The 17,921-nt window shown below is 44.5% G+C and overlaps 1 protein-coding gene across 4 annotated transcripts in view; it reads left to right on the forward strand.

Moving 5' to 3' along the window:
- Ssbp2 (single stranded DNA binding protein 2) overlaps window positions 1-17,921 on the forward strand; it is a 256,100-nt gene that overhangs the window by 234,122 nt on the left and 4,057 nt on the right. For all 4 annotated transcript variants that reach the window (XM_010642855.3, XM_010642858.3, XM_010642864.3 and 1 more), the window contains exons 11-16: window positions 376-411; window positions 2,114-2,168; window positions 4,858-4,928; window positions 7,074-7,152; window positions 9,183-9,211; window positions 14,623-14,721. In XM_010642855.3, the coding sequence (XP_010641157.1) occupies window positions 376-411; window positions 2,114-2,168; window positions 4,858-4,928; window positions 7,074-7,152; window positions 9,183-9,211; window positions 14,623-14,721 (369 nt within the window). The remainder of the gene's footprint in view (window positions 1-375; window positions 412-2,113; window positions 2,169-4,857; window positions 4,929-7,073; window positions 7,153-9,182; window positions 9,212-14,622; window positions 14,722-17,921) is intronic.

A 17,921-nucleotide genomic window follows, 5' to 3' on the forward strand; every position in this document is an offset into this window, starting at 1 on the left:
ACTATCATTTTTTTTAATGTACATAGTTTAGAAGTTGTATCTATAAGGCTGCTGATTTTAAACATTCTGGTTTCCTGGCATTACCTTTCCAAGTATCTACCTTTCTATTTGCAGAACAAGTCATTGGTATCAAGCCCTGTGTACAGCTGACATGAAGCCACTATAACTTGAAGTTGTGACTGTCTAAACTGTCTAAAATCTTCGTTTTTCCCAGTAGATCCAAGACAGTGTGCAGTTGCTCAGTTCTCTTTCACTTATAAAGCTATGGGTTCCTTCGTCTTTTACTGTCCTTTGTGATACTCTTGAAGAGTGGATAAAGTCAGCCCCATTCCATCCCACGAATCCAAACGTGTTTTTGTCCTGTTCATGTTCCAGATACCGTACTCCTCCGCCTCGCCTGGGAATTATGTAGTAAGTACATTTGACTTTGCTCGTAAGAATGGATGCTACATTTCATGGAACAATGAAGTAGCTGTCCAGATGCTGAGAAGCCCCTGTGTATTGGCCAAGAGAGAAGTACACATCTTGAGTTGTTTTCTCTGCCAGCCTCCACACATATGCTGATGTTCACGAGCGAAACCATTATCAATATGGCCAGAATTGCCCAGAGTGCTGTGTTGCACTCCAGCATATGTTTCGGAAGCCAGCACAGTTCTCTCTGTCCAGTCATGGGGAGAGCATCCCCAGGTATGCCAGGATGCTTGGATTCACAGCTCTTCCGGAGCACACTGTGCACCCTCCTGGGTACGTTAAACCTCCTCCCAGTCACACAGCAGTGAATCCAGCAATTTGGAAAGATCTTTTAGTTTGTCGTCATTCTTAGAAATTGAGAACACCTATGTTTCTCATTACTATTTAATACATGCTAAATTTTTCTCTTAATCTGTAGACCTGATGTTAAATTAGAAGGCTGCGTATGAACTCCTGAACTCACAAATGACTGTGTCACACCAGCACATTATGACCTTGTGGCATCTCAAGGTCATCATAAAGAATAAAGTATCTTGGTATTCGTGGGGAGATGCCTCACAGAAAAGCACAGATAAAGCGTAGCAAGGAAGAACTGTCCTGAAGGAATTTTAGGGGGAGTGCAGCTCTGAAGGAATTTTAGGAAGTTTGGCCAACTGGAGTGGGGAAAAGAGCACATGGGAAGAAATCCAACGGGAATTTCACCCCACGCAGGGAGTGTCGTTAACACGTAAGATGCACACATTGCTGTGTTCAGCATTCCTGGGCATAGGAATATCTAACTTAACCATAGGAAGTCTAACTTCCTTCCATTTATATGAAAGTAAGGAAATATGGCTAAGACTTTCTGTTTTATTAAATATGAAATTACAGACTTTTATTTGAAAGGAAATTCGAGGTATTTATTAGCAGATACTATACATACGTTATTTGAAATAATGGGTAGGTCATGTTCACATACAATAAAGTGAACATTTCGCCACGTAAGAGTTAATTTGATCACTCCCCATAGGGCATCTGAGAAGTCATAAAATTCACTGCCGGGTCCCCACTGTGGCTAGCACAGCGACTTCACAGTCCCCTAAGCTCTGGCTCAGTTCGGTTACAGCCGAAGCTGAGCAGCCTCTCTCTCTTCACTGACCTCCGTGGGGGCCTCATGTGTGGTGACCCCGAAGAAATGGACGCAGTGTGTCTTTGTAAACTGTGAATCTCCTGATTCATGTCGTTTGGTTTTTAAATATCTTTTTGATTTCCTGTAAGAACCAGCGATACAAATGTAAGGAAATTGCAGTAAACTAAATACAAGTACACATTAATTATTTCTTTTTTATGGGTTCCTAACGACTCCGAAGTCATTTCTCCTTAACCTCATTACACCTGGTGTGATGAAGTTATGAGTAATACCTTGATGCATCAGGCTCATGGTTTTTGGAAACTTGTCAAAACAGTCTCAAGTAGTTAACCTAAATTATGTCGTGCATAATGTTGAAATGATTGTGCGTTAAAAGAAAATAAATTATGGAGAAAAGAGTTCCTTTATTTTAAAAAATTGAAGTATTGTAGAGATGAGTCTAACTTTTATTCTTTTTTTCTTACATTGTTTAATGAAATGCCTTATTTTTCCTGATATTTTGTGATTATTCAGGGTCCCCCCGGAGGTGGAGGGCCACCAGGAACCCCCATCATGCCCAGCCCAGCAGGTACTGTGATCACACTGGCCACATGCACATTTGATGAGGAGAATAAAATCATGGAATACAGACCTCATTTGTGAAATAAAGTTCTTAACATTCATTGTCTTGCAAGGGTTAGAGAAGTTGGGGAGAGACAGCAGATGGGAAGAAGGAGGGTCCCTACGTAACTGTTTTCTAGTTACTTAGTCATTTAGAAAATTTCTACTGTGCAGGTAACAGATTTTGTCAATATGAACACTGCATTGATTTATGTGAATTTCCCAATAATTTATCCAACTTAAAGATTCCTTGAAACTAAGAAAAAGATCCATATCTCAAAACCGAGCCAATTTTTACATAAGTAGAATATTAAATGCACACATCTATTTAAAATAGCCAATCAGCCCAGCATACCTGTCATCTAGGATGGGTGTAGATGGGCTCATGGTACTGCCCAGCCACACCTCTTCGGGAGTTTACTGATTGACTAGTAAATCCTCTATGTAGTAGGAAAAGGTTCTAAATCTTCTACACTGAAGTATACTTTAGTATACCCATAAAATTTCCCATAATTATTTCCAATAATTTTACCCTTTCTTCTTGAGACTGTGATACAGAGTCTGAAATGTGTTCAGAAATGAACGATGGGAGCTCTCCATGGCTGTCACCCTAGAGAGTGCTCCGGGTGACGTGGACCCAGGAGAGGCTCGTGCTGTGTGACTCCTACGGCCCTAGTGCTAAAAGTGGTCAGAGATACAGTCCCAGACTTGTTTACAAGGTGCTCATGTACGCTCAGTAATGAGGCAGTAGACTCGATTTTAGGGAAATTATTAATTTTTATGATAGGTGTTAAAATTTAAATCCCATTAAAATTATTATCAGTGAATTTTCAATAACAGAAAAATAAATGCTCATGATTTGATACAATATGTCACAGTTTTCTTAGCAGATTTCTTAGCAGAAATCTAAGAAGTATAAAAAGAAATATGCTAAAACTATTAGGGAAGAAATAGATCATAAACTTTTGTAAATAGAAAGATTTTTCAGGGGCCGGGGATTTAGCTCAGCAGTTCGGTGGCCTGCCTTGCAAGCGCAAGGACCCGAGTTCGATCCCCGGTACCAAAAAAAAAAAAAATTCAGACATTTACTAGAAAATACCACCCTTATTCCTATTACTGTTTTTTTCTCTTTTTCAGATGAAATTATGCTTTCCATTGGTCTTAAAAATGATAAATTTATCAAAGTTTTGCATATTTAAAGTACACAGTCCATTTTCCCTGTCACAGGCAATAGGACTATTTGCTACAGTTGAAAACCAATGTAAAGCTTTCGTGTGTTTGAAAATCTGTCCAAGATTTTCCAAATAACAAGTTTCCTTGCAGAGAGTTTACCCCATTAGTTAAACGTAAGGTTAGCAGGGTCACTGTCCAAGGAACATACGGTAGGTGAGACGGAGCCCTTGTCCTTCTCTCGGTGAGTTATGATAGCCCCACTGGATGTCAAAGGCAAATCCCATAAATAAAATCTTCTCCATAATGCAAGGTGGACTCCATTAGCGGGGAGCCCCCATGTACCCCGAAATGTCAGGACGCAGCTGTGGAAGAGGTGACATTTGGAAGGGGCGAGCAGAATTCAGCAAGTGGGCACTGGGAGAAGAGGCTCGGCGGGAGAGGGCGGGATGGCGGACGGCTTCATCTGGACCGCTGGCATCTGCTACAGATGAAGTCCCGAGGGCGACGGGTCGTGGTCAGCGCACAGCCAGTGAGTGACGCGCCGCCAACTCTGCAAGGGCTGCGGGCGCAGGAAAGTCACAAGCTCGCTGCCGCCCCAGGAGGGTCACACGGGGCCAGGGTGACGGTGGCCGTCGTCCCCGGCAGGCGTGCTTCACTCCCTCCGAGCAGTGCAGAGCACACCTTCTCAGACACTTCTCTTTCCACAAACGGAGGCCTACTGTACTTTATGTAAGAGAAGTGCATAACTGTAAGAAAATGAGCTATACTTCAGAACTGACATTTCCTCAGTGTAAAATAACTAGCCTTTCACTCCAAGTTCTACAGCATAAAAACACATACTCAGGGACTTGACTAGAATCAGATAATAAACATAAACTGTAAAATATAGAAATACTAAAAAATGTTACCTATATTTACATGGATATATAGTCAATTTTATTATAATGAATCAAGAATAAAATGAGTTAAAAAATAATCAAAATTCATTTGGTGAAAGAATCTGGCTTTTACTTTCATTCCAGTTAGACCTGTTCTAATTTCCTTCTTTTGGAATTCAACCAAGGTGTTCTACCATAGCTTTTTAAAAAAAGCCTCGTTTTTAAATTTCTGTACATGAAACCTAAGGAAGTAGTGAAAACTGAAAAGCTACTGAATCTGGATTTTAAATGCTTTTAGTCATATATCTATCATTGCTTGCAGAAGTAAAAAAAAAATTTTTTTTAATTCACTGTAATTTAAATTTTTTTCAAGCAGTGTTGCTTAGTTCTGAATTACCAAAGTGAGTGTTTCATTTATATGCTTGGTGTGTGACCTTGCAGTGATAATTTGTGGTCAGGAAATGACTGTCGTGTTGTTTCCACACAGCAGTGGCCATCTGAGGTGCTGCTGCCTGTGTGCACCCAGACTCCCTTTAGCTGTTATTCTGAGATGACTTAGCTGTAAATTATAAAGAAAAATATTAATGAAGTAATATTTTATTTCAGATTCAACCAACTCTGGAGACAACATGTATACTTTAATGAATGCAGTGCCTCCCGGACCTAACAGACCTAATGTAAATATGCTTTTCAAAATGCATCTGAAGACTTTCATCCTCTGAGTCCATTCCATTTCTTGGATGCAATGTAAACATTGTGTTTTATTATCCAAGAGTTTATTGGCAATCAGAAAAATACTTTATATGCTCTGGGCTGAAAGCAAACATATAGCACACACACCACACACACATATATAAGATTTTATATCAATATAATTTAAATATGAAACTGAACCTAATCAATTACAAAATGTTGGTCATTCATTCTATTTCATTGCTTAATCATTAATACAATTTTAAATGAAAGGTTATATATAATCACTTGTTTTCCCTGGGATTTTAGCATATCTTTGTTTTCTTCATTGTGAGTTTTTTAATACTGTTAATCTTGAAAATAGGTTGCTGGAGATGCTTGTTATTTTTGTATTACAAAATCTAGTGTTTAAATATGGAAGTGAGATAGTTCTACAGGAAGAATTTTCATGTTTGTTTTAACGTATATGGTTGTGATTTTTTTCCACAAAAGCTCATAGGAAAATAGTTATTTACAATTTAAGGGCTACATGTCAACAAAAATATTTATGATGGATTGTAGCTATTAAATCTAAATACAACTATAATATAGTTATAGGGCAAGGTCAGTGACTTAATATAGCTGTAAGCATGTGTGTAACATCATGTCCCATATATGCATACATACACAGGACAGCTGAAACTCGAGGAAATGGGAAGATACATTTGCTGTGCGTTAAACTGACCGAATACATGTACCTAGAGTCAGAACCCTCTAAAGTACCGTGGAGCCATATAAAAGTCCCAGCCGTATAAATTCCCTGGCTGTTGGGTCACAGCTCATTTGTCAGCTTCCATCTAAACTGTGCTTTTTGATAAGAGCTGAATAACAGCACAGAGTTCAAAGTCATCCTCTTTGAGGTAGCAGTGAGAGGTACATACTCCAAGTGGTTTACAAGTAGTTTACTAATCCATACACGTTTTTTTTTTTTTTTTTTTTTGGTACCAGGAATCAGACTTGGGACATTGTGCTTGCAAGACAGGTGCGGTGCCCCTGAGCTAAATCCCCGGCCCGCCCTGCACTTTTAGATACTCTGTTTTAGGCAGCAGAATTCTCATTCATCTGGGAAAATGTGTGGTCATGTAAACAGTGTAGGCTCAGGACAGCGGAAGGTCACCGTGTCTCCTCACACGTGGTGCTGCACAGGCCTGTCTGCGAGGGCTGTGTTCCCCCAAAGCTTCTATGATTGGTAACTACACCGTCTGCACACACACATGCACATGCACACATGCACACAAGTACACCACATTCAGAATTTTGCACCATGATCTTGGAGTCCTCTTATGTGGGAGAACTTTTAAGAGAATGTTTCCTGTAGGCTGCCTCCTCCTGAGTGCTCGATGACTATAGACAGTCAGCAGGCCATCACACTGGCTCAGGTTTCCTCAGAAATGTTCTAGGGAGGTGACGAGAAGCCACAGTGGGCAGGCCACGGACGTCCATCTCCACCTCTACGATGGCCCATCTCGTCACAGCTGTTCCGTACCAGGCTTCCAACATAAGGTTTCACTCAAAAAGAAAAGAGAATTCCACTGATTGACAAAATGTTACGTAAAACTGTGTGGACTGACTGTCACTGAGCTGACACAGTCGAGACGGCCAAGGTGAATTAGCTCTGTTCAGCTATCTGTCAGGAGCTATGTGTGTTTAACCTGTACGATGAAATGACTTATTGTGCCCATCTGACCAAAGGTAGATTGCATGCTAAGAAAAATGTTCATGTGGCATAATGACATTGAATTGTTCTAACAGCTTCTAAGAGCTATATTGAAAAATTGCCAGCATGAGAGGAGAGAACGCTCACCTTGTTGTTTGTGTGAGAATGTAGACTTTCTGGTTAGGGATCTCTAAACAAGAAAAACTCAGACATAACTGAGGTTTAACCTGAGTATCGAGAACATAAAGAAGATGAGAGAGCCGGGGGGGCACACCAGTCAGAGAAACCACAGGTGCAAAAGAGATCAAGTGAAAACTGTTGTTTGAAAATGAAAATGAGCTGTGATGGTGTCTTGTGATGTTCAAGAGAGATACTCTAACACTGAGACAAAGCTGTTTTCAATGTGATCATCTTTTTCCTCATTTTTAAATAGTTTCCAATGGGCCCTGGGTCGGATGGTCCCATGGGTGGATTAGCAGGAATGGAGTCACATCACATGAACGGCTCTCTAGGTAAGGATTTTAAACTTGATGGGTAGAATAAACTCAAAACAACCTTATTCTGTGTGGTGGATGGTCAGGTTTGCTCAGTTCTCTTCAGCGCTGCCTGGGTGTGATATTCTTCACAGCGTGGTGGCCTGGTCTCCAGACATCTCTAGAGAGCCACCTCGGTCGCCGCCACGGTCATTATTGTCCCAGGCTAGGTGTCCTGGGCCACAGGAGGCCCTGCCACCCTGGGCCCGCATCATGCACTTCCCCAGAGCACTGCAGCCCTACCAGCTGGCTTCTCGTCTGCAGGGGTCGGGGACACAGTCTGGGAGGAACTTCAGTTCTCCAGAGTGTCGCAGTTTAGCGGTCATGTTCTGGGAAACCCGACCCCTATCCCTGAGACAAGCCGCTCCTCACGTCGTCCAGTAAAGCTGTGTGTGTGACCGACATGAACACACACCTCATCACGGCGTCTTCTAAGGAAGGAAGCCCCACACCCGCACAGGGGGTGACAGGCTCTGCAGCAGTGACAAATGCGGGGGGGGCACAAAACTGACTAGGTCGCCGTGTGCGGGACAGTGGTGCCTCGGCTCACGAACCTCGTCTGTCCCGCGGTTGTGGAAAAGATGGCCGCGGTGGTGTATGTCACCCGAGGCGGAGCTTGCAAACAAAAATAAAATTTTGCCACATCCTGTTTGCAAATCATATTGTTTGCAAACCCATTGGTGAACTGAGGTCCCACTGAATATCTTTAGGCAGAACAAATGCAAAATTCAGTGAAAATTTTCTCTTGTTTATACATGTTTAAATGACACATGATGGAAACTAATTTAAAAGTTGACAGTGGATAGAAGGCTGTGGTAATTTCTCCCCCTTTGTGGAAGGGTCTTTCACTAAGTTGAACAAACTGTGCTTACAAACAATTTCAGTTACATACAGATTTCACTCCCCGTGCAAGGAATGCTTCCAGGTGGGATTTTGAAAATCCAGAAATGTATCTGGATTTTGGTAATCCAGAAGTGATTTGCAAACTGTCGGCAGCTCAGTGACAGTTTTGCTTTTAAGGAGCCGCCCTTAGTTTGCCTAGATTTTCAAGTCTCATTTTGCTGTTGTTGACCTGCACTGACTGCCGTGGCCACTGGCCACACACGGCCATTTTACCTGAAGTTGAAATGTGAGGCCCGGTCCTTCCGCTGCAAGGCCGTGGGCACAGGTGCACAGCGGGCTGGCGTCCTCCAGGCCAGACAGCATGGACAGTTTCCACCCTCATGCAGCCCTGGGATGTGTTTACTAGTGTGTTTTGCAACAATTCACTGTCCAGTCTTTTCATTTGTAAAGTTAGTCAAAGAAAGATGATGTCTTGACATAGTTGGAAGGCTCTCTGTTTTCAGTTCACCAGAACAGGGTTCCGGAAGAGTTCCACACAGGCCTGGGGCCATTCACACATACGCAGGACTGCATGTGCACCACTTTGTCATGCATGTTTGTTTACAGATTAATCGCTATCCTGTTAAAATATTAGTGTTTTCAAGGAAAATCATTAAAAATAAAATAGTTTAAAATAAAACTAATATTGTTGCAAAGATCTGATCATTGTTTGTTACTCAATGTATAGATCAATTTCTTAGGACAAAAAATTAATAGTAATTGTTCATCTTTCCCAAGAGTCAAATACAATATTATATATTGAAGGTGTTTTTAGTTTTTAATGTGAATATTTATTGCTATCAATTTCAATGGTCTTAACAATACTTTGCTTTTGCTATAGTAAAACATGGTTCCTGATATTGTCAAATATCACTACAAATGTAAATTTTTATTTTATAATTTATGAAAATACGTGTAGAGACATATATACAAATTACATACATATTTTAAAATTTTAGTTAAATAGGGTGCATAAAGGATCTCTGATATCCCCTTTCATGACTCTGTGGTAGCATGGTTAGGCAGAGTTCCTTACATTTCCCATCAGATGTGCCTATTTCTCTTTACAGGAGCAATTTCTAAATGTTACCTTACCTAATAAAAGGTTTTCTTTTTTTTTTTTTTAGGCTCAGGAGATATGGACAGTATTTCCAAGGTGAGTCCTGTCTATTGTTTTATTTTTATCTCTATTTTCCTCTACATGAAACTGTTACCAAGATTATTTGAATGAGCATGTAACTTTATGAATGTTCCTCTCGTACAGAAGATTGAAAGAGTTCCAGGCGTGATTCATTGGTGGTTAAAACTGTTAATGGCTATGATCTTTGGGAAGGAGGGACACTTAAGAGTGTCGCTATGAGTCCTGTCTATTGTTTTATTTTTATCTCTATTTTCCTCTACATGAAACTGTTACCAAGATTATTTGAATGAGCATGTAACTTTATGAATGTTCCTCTAGTACAGAAGATTGAAAGAGTTCCAGGCGTGATTCATTGGTGGTTAAAACTGTTAATGGCTATGATCTTTGGGAAGGAGGGACACTTAAGAGTGTCGCTAAGCCTGCTACACTTCATGTATTAGACATGCTATACATGATTAATGATTACTTGGCACCCAAGTAATAACCAGTCTAATCACATTGTGATATACCTACTTGTAAATTAAACTGACAGAGTTTAGATAACCTTTTGAAAATTTAAAGGTGTCTGAAGCCAGTGAGAAGTAAAGTTGAAAAAGTGGTTATATAGATTACAAGGGCATTCACTGGATTTTTACTTTCATTTGGTCTTACAAACTTTTCTTGGACAGTGTTCATATATGTAATCATTATTCTTATTCCCAAAATAGAGTAAGAATTAGAAGAAAATTATTTTAGTATAAATAGGAAAGTGTACGTGTCTGCATTTTTCTTCCTTCAGTAATTTGAATTTCTAGAATTAATCCTTTGCAAAAATGCTGTATTCTTTGGAAGAAATGTTTTTAGGTCATAATGAATTTAAAATAGCTAAGAGCCTAATATATTTAGAATGCTTGATAAGAACTAATTATTAGCTAGCACTAGAATGTCTCTCTGAGAAGTTTGCTTTGTATCAGTAAATAGGGAAGTTCATTAAGGTATGACTTTGCTTTTAATTCTATTTCTAATTTACAGTCCTATATAATTATGTAAAATTCTCGAGGCCAAGAAAAATAAAGTAAGATTCACCAAGCTGCAAAATATTTTAAATTAAGACTGCAGCCTGAAAAAAAAAAGAGTTTTAAAGTTCGATCCTGACATTTAACCTACACCTGGCTTCCCAGTCCCCCATGTTCTGTAGGCGCTCAGGTGTCAGTTTTAGGAACAACTGGAAAGGTCTTTTATCCCCGAGATAGAAATGTTTTAACAGGCAGAACGGGAGGTGGGAAGCCCGTTTTCAGAGAGAGGCTCCCGCGTGGTTTCCTCAGGACGGCTCTTAGCACTGGCACGCGAGGTGGCACGGGCCTTGCTCTGTGCTCACTCAGCGTCCAGCCTAGGTCATCGGCTCTGGAGCTGGTTCTGAACACACAGTAGGGTCACCACGTCACCTCCGGCCATGGTCCTGAACTCTCCCTAGAAACCCAGACAGTAGACAGCTAGACGGGAGGTGGAGTAGAAGCCTCCATGATGCAGAAAGCACCTTGACATTTCTGAGCAGAGTCGTCGCAAGGAGTGAAGCGCGTCCTGCCCGGCCTCCGCTCAGCTCTGCTGCTGTTGCCAGGCCTCTTGCTGGGCACTGGGCCCAGTGACCTCTGGCCTTCCCTGAGCATTCTCAGCCTGGTGCACCGTGGGGGACACAGGGCTGTGGATGCTAGTGTGCGTGCACACTCTCACGTTCACACTCAGGACTCCTGGTTCCGCAGACGTGAGTGTCCCGGCGTCAGGCTGGGCTCTGACAGTCAGAGATGAGCAAGGGCAGCACCTGCCAGTGAGTTTCAGCGGAAGTGAGGGACCAGAGAAGCTTTACAAAGCCATGGGCATAGTAGTACAGATGAGCTCGAGCGACTGGCTGCGTCCGTCTCTTGCCGAGGTCCCACTGCACACCGCCCTCCCTGCTCCCTTGCCCCGCTGTGCCAGGCTGTGGGCACCGTGCAGTCCACGCCCGTCCTGCCGCTCTCTCTAGCAGCAGCTTCATCTCCCCGTGTCTTCTCACCAGCAGCCTCACTTTCAAGCCTCTTCTTCCCAGTGTGAATGGCCTGGCTAACTTTTCCCACCCCAGGCTCAGCTGCCACTCTGAACATTTCTCTTCCCCTTTTTCCTGATCTTCTCCTTCATTTCTACCCCATTCTTTTCCTGGTTATTATTGTTTGTATCATTTCATTTTGAGACGGGGTTGCACCAGTTGCCTGGGCTGCCCTTGAATTTACAAAGCCTTCTCCTCAGCCTCCTGAGGAACTGGGAGGTTTGTGCTGCTGTGCCTGGCCCTGGCCCTTTTAGACATTGCTCATGTGCTGCTTCGATTCTTCCTCCTCTTTCTTGCCATGTATATTCCAGTTATATGTCAGAAATTAAGGACTCAGCCGAGAATCACAAATGTGGGTTTGACTCTTACTGGTGTGCTTTCACTTCTGCCACTGTCTCCTGAGCTGCGACGCAGAGCTGTAGCTCGCTCCCTCCTGGGCACAGTTGCTGAGGACCAGTGTGAACATGCACTGGGGTTGTGAGGAGCTGCACACACCAATGCCTTCCCCTCACACAGGTTGGCGCCACTGTCACTGCCAGGGACACACAGCATGGTCACCTGCGCTCTGACTGCGTTGGGTCTGGGCCAAGCTGAGCTCGATTAGGGGAGGAGAGAAGTGGGTGGTTTGTTCTTGAGAAGAAAAGCAGCTACCAAACGTTCACATTATGCCCTGTCATGTTGATGTTTTTGAGTTTGAAAAAAAACTCACCTGGGAAGGCAAGATGCGATCTTAGCAGGTTTAATAAATGACTGAAGTCTCTGGAGCCCGGAGCTTTCTGACTGAACCTCGGTTTCCTGAGGACCTCACGAGGGAACGCAGGGCGGCCGTGGCCTCAGGCCCTGCTCAGCTATGCCCACACGGTGGCTGGCAGCAGAGCTCAGCTCCGTGGCCTGGGAAACTCAGCCCCGGTGGTCTCCAGGGCTCTGGTGTTGATATTTCTCTATTCTACCATAGCAGAGCCAGGTTGCTACTCACTTTTTTAATTTGAAGTTTTTAAAATTTGAAACTTAAAGGTTTGGGACACTTTTTGAGACTAGGGGAAGAGACAACCTACTAATTAGGAGAGGCTGTAAAGGGAGGCCTAAAGGTAAAATTAGAGACCTTGGAGACCAAAGAGCACAAAAAGAAACATGGCTGCCTGAGACACTGAATGAGCTGCACCATTTATGTGACCTCACCATGCTTGTTCATACATGACCTCAGCATGGTCGTGCGTACATCACCCCTCGCACACACTCATTCATACGTGACCTCAACATGCTCGTGCGTACATCACCCCTCGCAAGCTCGTTCATACATGACCTCAACATGGTTGTTCATACATGACCTCAGCATGGTCGTTCATACATGGCCTCACGTGTGCTCATTCATACATGCCCTCGCAGCTCAAGGGAAAACTTCCCAGCGTGAAGAGGAGCAATGAGAATGTAGTAGAATCCTTTGTGGACTGCATCCTTAAAGGCCTAACTTATTTTAAACTAAATCATTATTAGAGTACAGAATAAAGCACTTTATCTTATGAAATAAGAAGTAGAATTTGCGTGACTAGTGTAGCTAGAGTGACCTCATCTGGATTCTTTTGGGATCCTTTTCCCTGCTGCAGGCCACCTGGATGACCTGCACGCTGCTCACTAAACAGAGTTAGTAATAACACTGGAAGGACCCAGAAGCATTGCACTACTGAAAGGGCAACATTGCTTTCAAATTATAAGTAATCTTATGTCAGCACTTTGAGTCAAGAGCCAGATTCAGTTACCTGAAGTTTCCAAACTGTAAGTGAAGGAATGACGCATGGCAGGTCTCAGAGGGACGAAGGCAGCCAGCGCCTCAGTGCCAGGCAGTGCTGGGCGATGGCACAAGAGCGGCGTGCTCACCTCGTGTGTCCTGCAGACTGGGCAGAGTGGACACGCCCCGCTCCTGGGCACATTCTGAAATCTTCATACATCTGCTTAGGTTATTTTTATCTCAATGTTACCATCTTCTCCATTCAATACAAATGACAGAAATCCGCCTTAACTAAAAAGATTTGGGGGTGCTGGCTCAGTCTCAGCATTTTTATAAGACTGCTTTCCTTTCTGAGCTCAGTCAGCATCATGATTCCTGTTTTCAAAGCACAATTTGGAATATTAATCCCTGGAATAATGAGTTATAAAATAGTGGATGTAGTTAAATTTGACTTAAATGTTCAAATAAATGAGTTCACCGATGTTGATTCCAGGTACTATTGCCTTTCTATATACTCGGGTAACTTTCTAGGGAAAGAGAGAGAGAGAAAAAGGGAGTGTGCTTGAGACTAGCGTGGTCCTGGTGCTGCGAGAGGGGCACCTGCTGCTCCTGGGGCTCTGTCCTCAGATCCCCTCCGCAGGGCCCAGCAGGGCAGAGCCCTTCATCCTTGTCCCAGCAGCCCATCTGCCTGGGCTTTGTGTCGTCCCGTCCAACTGTCCTGAAATGCGAATGTTTATGACCCACCTTCTTTTATGTTAAATCGAAATCCTCCAGCATTTTTCTTTTAGAGAAATCTAAAAACTTCTTCCAAAAAGAATATAAAATGGCAGTGGCTTCCTTTTAAAACAAGTAAAAAAGCTTAAACCTGAAGTTGTTTTTCCACCAATCTGGAAGAATCACCCACACAGGTGTGGCGCTGTAGAGCCCACCACGTGCTGGGCCCTGTTCCTCCGTCACCATCCTTGCCCGCCTGCATGGCCGCGGTGATGCCAGGCGTTTCGATGCACTGGGAAGCAGTGCTTGCTGCTTCTGGCAGCCACTTCACCCAACAGCAAACAGCAAAGTCAGAGTGAATCTACCTTTAACTTGAGGACAGGAGAGGTTCTCGAGCAGTGCACTCAGCCTCCTTTTCCCACGAAAGCACGCACTCGAATTCTGAAGTCCTGAGGTGCCTCTCTCGTTCTTCACCACGTTTATCGTCTTCCTGTCCTCCTCAGGGTTCATATCTGAAAAGACAGTTGAAATAGTGTTATCTGTAGCTGCATGTAGAGTAAAGGGGGTGTCTGGAGGCGGTGACTTTTCCCAGCCTGGCTGCGGTCTGTGGAAAGCTCTCATCAGAGCCAGGCTGGGAACGTCTTACCTCTCCAGAGCTCTAGAAACTGCAAGCTGAGGGTGGGAAACTGAGTAAATATTGATTCTGAAACTAGGAAAACAGTCTTGGAGGTGACCTGGGCCGTTGCTCCGTGTGTCTATTTTGATTTCCCCCCACACACGTCTGTCCGTCCATCGGCCGGGTGGGGGATGGAGCCTGAGTGCAAGTGCTGACCACGTGGGCACCACGCTGCTGCCCAGTGCCACAGCCCAGGTGGGATCTGAAACGGCGTCCTCACCAGCGCCTTGTTTTCTGAATCTTGCTTACAGAATTCGCCCAATAACATGAGCCTGAGCAACCAGCCAGGCACTCCGAGGGATGACGGCGAGATGGGGGGCAATTTCCTCAACCCTTTCCAGAGCGAGAGTGTGAGTAGCCTTCTCTTCTCCGCCTTGGTTTCCGAAGGTCTGCTTGGTAAACCCACAGAGCCACTGTTACCTCCGCCAACCGAGGGCTCAGGGGGCGTTCTTTCAAATTAGAAGATGCTCCGAGAGGAATTTCTTTGCAGATATCTAAAATAAACCTTTGTTTGTGTACCCCTGCGCTCACGTCACAGAAGCAGTAGTAACAGCTTCCTCGAGAGCATCCAGTGAGTGTCCGCCCGAAACGGCTTGCCTAGTTGACCCTTTCCACCCGTACATATCTTAAGCCAGCGAAAGCAGTGGCTTCCGAACCTCCAGGGAAGGGGGCAGGGCCAGAAGTGAGGCAAGAAAGCACAATCATTCATTCAACAAACAACCCAGAGCACACCTCTGGCACCTGGTGGTGTGGGTGCTGGACAGACCAGTAGACCCGCAGTCCAGCACAGGGCAGTGACCTTTAAACATGCTGTTCACACTAGACACACTTGTGGGATTTTAGAAATACCTGTTCCCAAGCGCATGCTCGCTGTGTCTTTTACTTCTTGGTCGCAGCCAGCAGCCTCTGAGGGACAGGACATATCCTCCCTTTGCATTTTATCTGTATTAACACTAGGAATAACTGTTGAACTTTAGTTTGTTTTATTTGCAAGGTATTTATAATTAGTGAGAACATAGAAGGTGTATATACACATAAAAAATCAAAAGCTCAGCTGTCAGTGATGAGGAAATAGGAAAAATATGAGAAACCACGTAGTTTAATAATGCTTCCAACGTAGGAATTACATTTTTGGGCCCTGTTTCTTTCATGGGTTTACTGCAAGACTGTGGATGGACTAGTCATTTTCCTGTGTCTACTTTATCTAATTAGAGACATTTACTTCCATTTTTGTGATTCTTCCAGCAACAAGGTGGTGTAATACCCAGTGAGGTACAGGATAAATCAGTTCGGTTTGGCATTTCCTGAGCCTGCAGTAGGCAGAGCACTAGGTAAAGACAAGGTTTTCTGAGATAAAGATAGCACACGCCTGCCCTGAAGGTACACAGCCCGATAAGAAAGACAGGGGCTCACGTAACTAACAAAAACCCCTCTGGGAACGGTAACGCCATCTGTGTCACACACAACAGCAGAGAAAGGAACTCGGTGTGGTGAAGAAGACGCGGAACAGAGGGTGTTCACCTACGCACACACGTCCACGGCGCAGTCTCACTCAGCCATACAGAGTGAGGCCCTGTCACTGCAGCGTGGGTACAGCTGGAAGACACTGTGCCCGTGAGAGGAGATGGCGCAGAGGACAGCACGTCCTGGCCTCACTCAGGTGGAAGCAGAGAGTGGAACGCTGGCCACAGAGCCAGGAGCTGGGGGCCAGGACAACACATAGCAGGGCCACTGTGGAGGATGGTGCTGCACTGTGCACCTCAGACAAAACCAGGAAGAAGGGTCTTGGATGCTTTCACTACAGAGAAATGGCAGTGTCTGGGGGGAGAGACGCAGTGAGGAAAGACCACGAGGCTCTCCATAAATACGTACAGTCTTCTGTGTCCATTTCCAATGTAAAATCAAAATTTAAAACAAAAGCAGTGGTATTTTGAAAGTAAACAGAAATGATGAAGAGGGGCTTAAGAACCCTGTTTGAAGCAGGTTCCCTGTGACTTTGGGAGCAGGGACAAGAGGGACCCCACCCCCAGCAGTCACCGTGACCTCTCCTGGGTAGTAGTTACAACAGGGCTGTTGATTGGAGCTCAGTGTCGGTGGACACAAGGACTCGGGGATCTGACTCCTACAGAACACACACCAGCCTCCATGTCAGACCCACCTGTGAGACACCACACCCTCCCTCGAGTGTGAGCCCTGGAGAGGAGCAGGGCTTCCCCGCCCGGCCCCTGGCCCAAGCCCAGCTGTGACTGTGGTGGAATCAGAAAGCAGAGGCTCCTGCTCCTCCTTCCTCCCTGTCTCCTGCCCCCAGCAACGCAGTCACAGAAGGAGACACGTGGAGTGGTGTGGACAGCTGGGCCCGGGTCCCCGGCGCTCACCGGAGCTGACCTACTGTGCACGGTCGCTGCTACTGTGGCTCTGGATCGTGTCGCCACGTGCTTCTACATAGACCTCTGTCGTGAGGAGATAGGAGGAAAGACAGGGAGATTCGGGGGCTCGTACAGAAGTTTTTGTACCACTAAGCCAGAGCCCCATATAATTACTAACATCAAGGAAGCGCAGAACTATGTAATGCATTCAAGAGGAAAACTTTCTAATGCAGACGCAAATGCTGGTGTCTTCAGTGCTTGTTATGGAGGCCTGAAAGGCAGGGTCCTGAGCAGTCTGCCTCATGGGGACTGAACTAAGCCCCAGAAGCAGCAGGAAGGAGCCTGCGTCCATGGCACATGCACAGCTTCCCCTGGCGACACAGAAACGAACGCCCAGCACGCTGCACAGCGAAGCCTTCCTGGACAGGGTCACAAACAAGGCCTTTTATTTTAAAAAGCAAAGATGCCCCCTAGTGTCCAAATTTGGAAACAGGTTTGAAAGCACAGCATATGAAATTACTGAATTTTAAAAGCAGATCTTCATGCTTTTCAAGGGAAGAACCAATTGACCTAATCTCCTGAATTATGTTAGAGAAATATTAAAGTCTTAGTATTAGGAATGGAAAGCACAGTGTACAGGGTCCCTTACTGCCCCCTCCCTTTGATTTCTGCTATTGTCCAGATTTTCGTGTAGTCACATAAGCTTATTTTACTTGGAACAGAACTGTTCCTTATTTCCCAGTAAGAAGATAAAATGCAGAAGCTGAGGCATAGAAATGTGGTAAGAACCAAGGGGTTCTTGACAAGGCAGGAATGGGTATGCACTGTCCAGGGATTTAGTGAATACCATTGTGCAGTGCACTGTGCACCAGCAGGGTGCAGCAAGGGGAGATCGAACGCATACCACACCGGGGCACACGGACCAGCTCCCCACGACGCCAGTGGTCGCTGTGCACTGCAAACGTGTACTAATACAAATGAAAAGTAAAGATTATGCCGTGTAAAAGGTAAAATAAGTTGTACTGCATCTAAAATAACATCTGTAGCATTTACTCTTGGGGAGACCAGCCCTGTCCCGTGAAAAATAAGGCCCGCTGCAGCTCCTCAGCTCCTTGAGCATTTTCCCAAGTTACTTCCTGGAGCGAAAATTGCCATTCCTTCTGATCTCATCTGACCGTGCCTCT

This window comes from Fukomys damarensis, unplaced genomic scaffold (assembly GCF_012274545.1).
Source record: "Fukomys damarensis isolate Sample0158 unplaced genomic scaffold, DMR_v1.0_HiC HiC_scaffold_3, whole genome shotgun sequence".
NCBI lineage: Eukaryota > Metazoa > Chordata > Mammalia > Rodentia > Bathyergidae > Fukomys > Fukomys damarensis.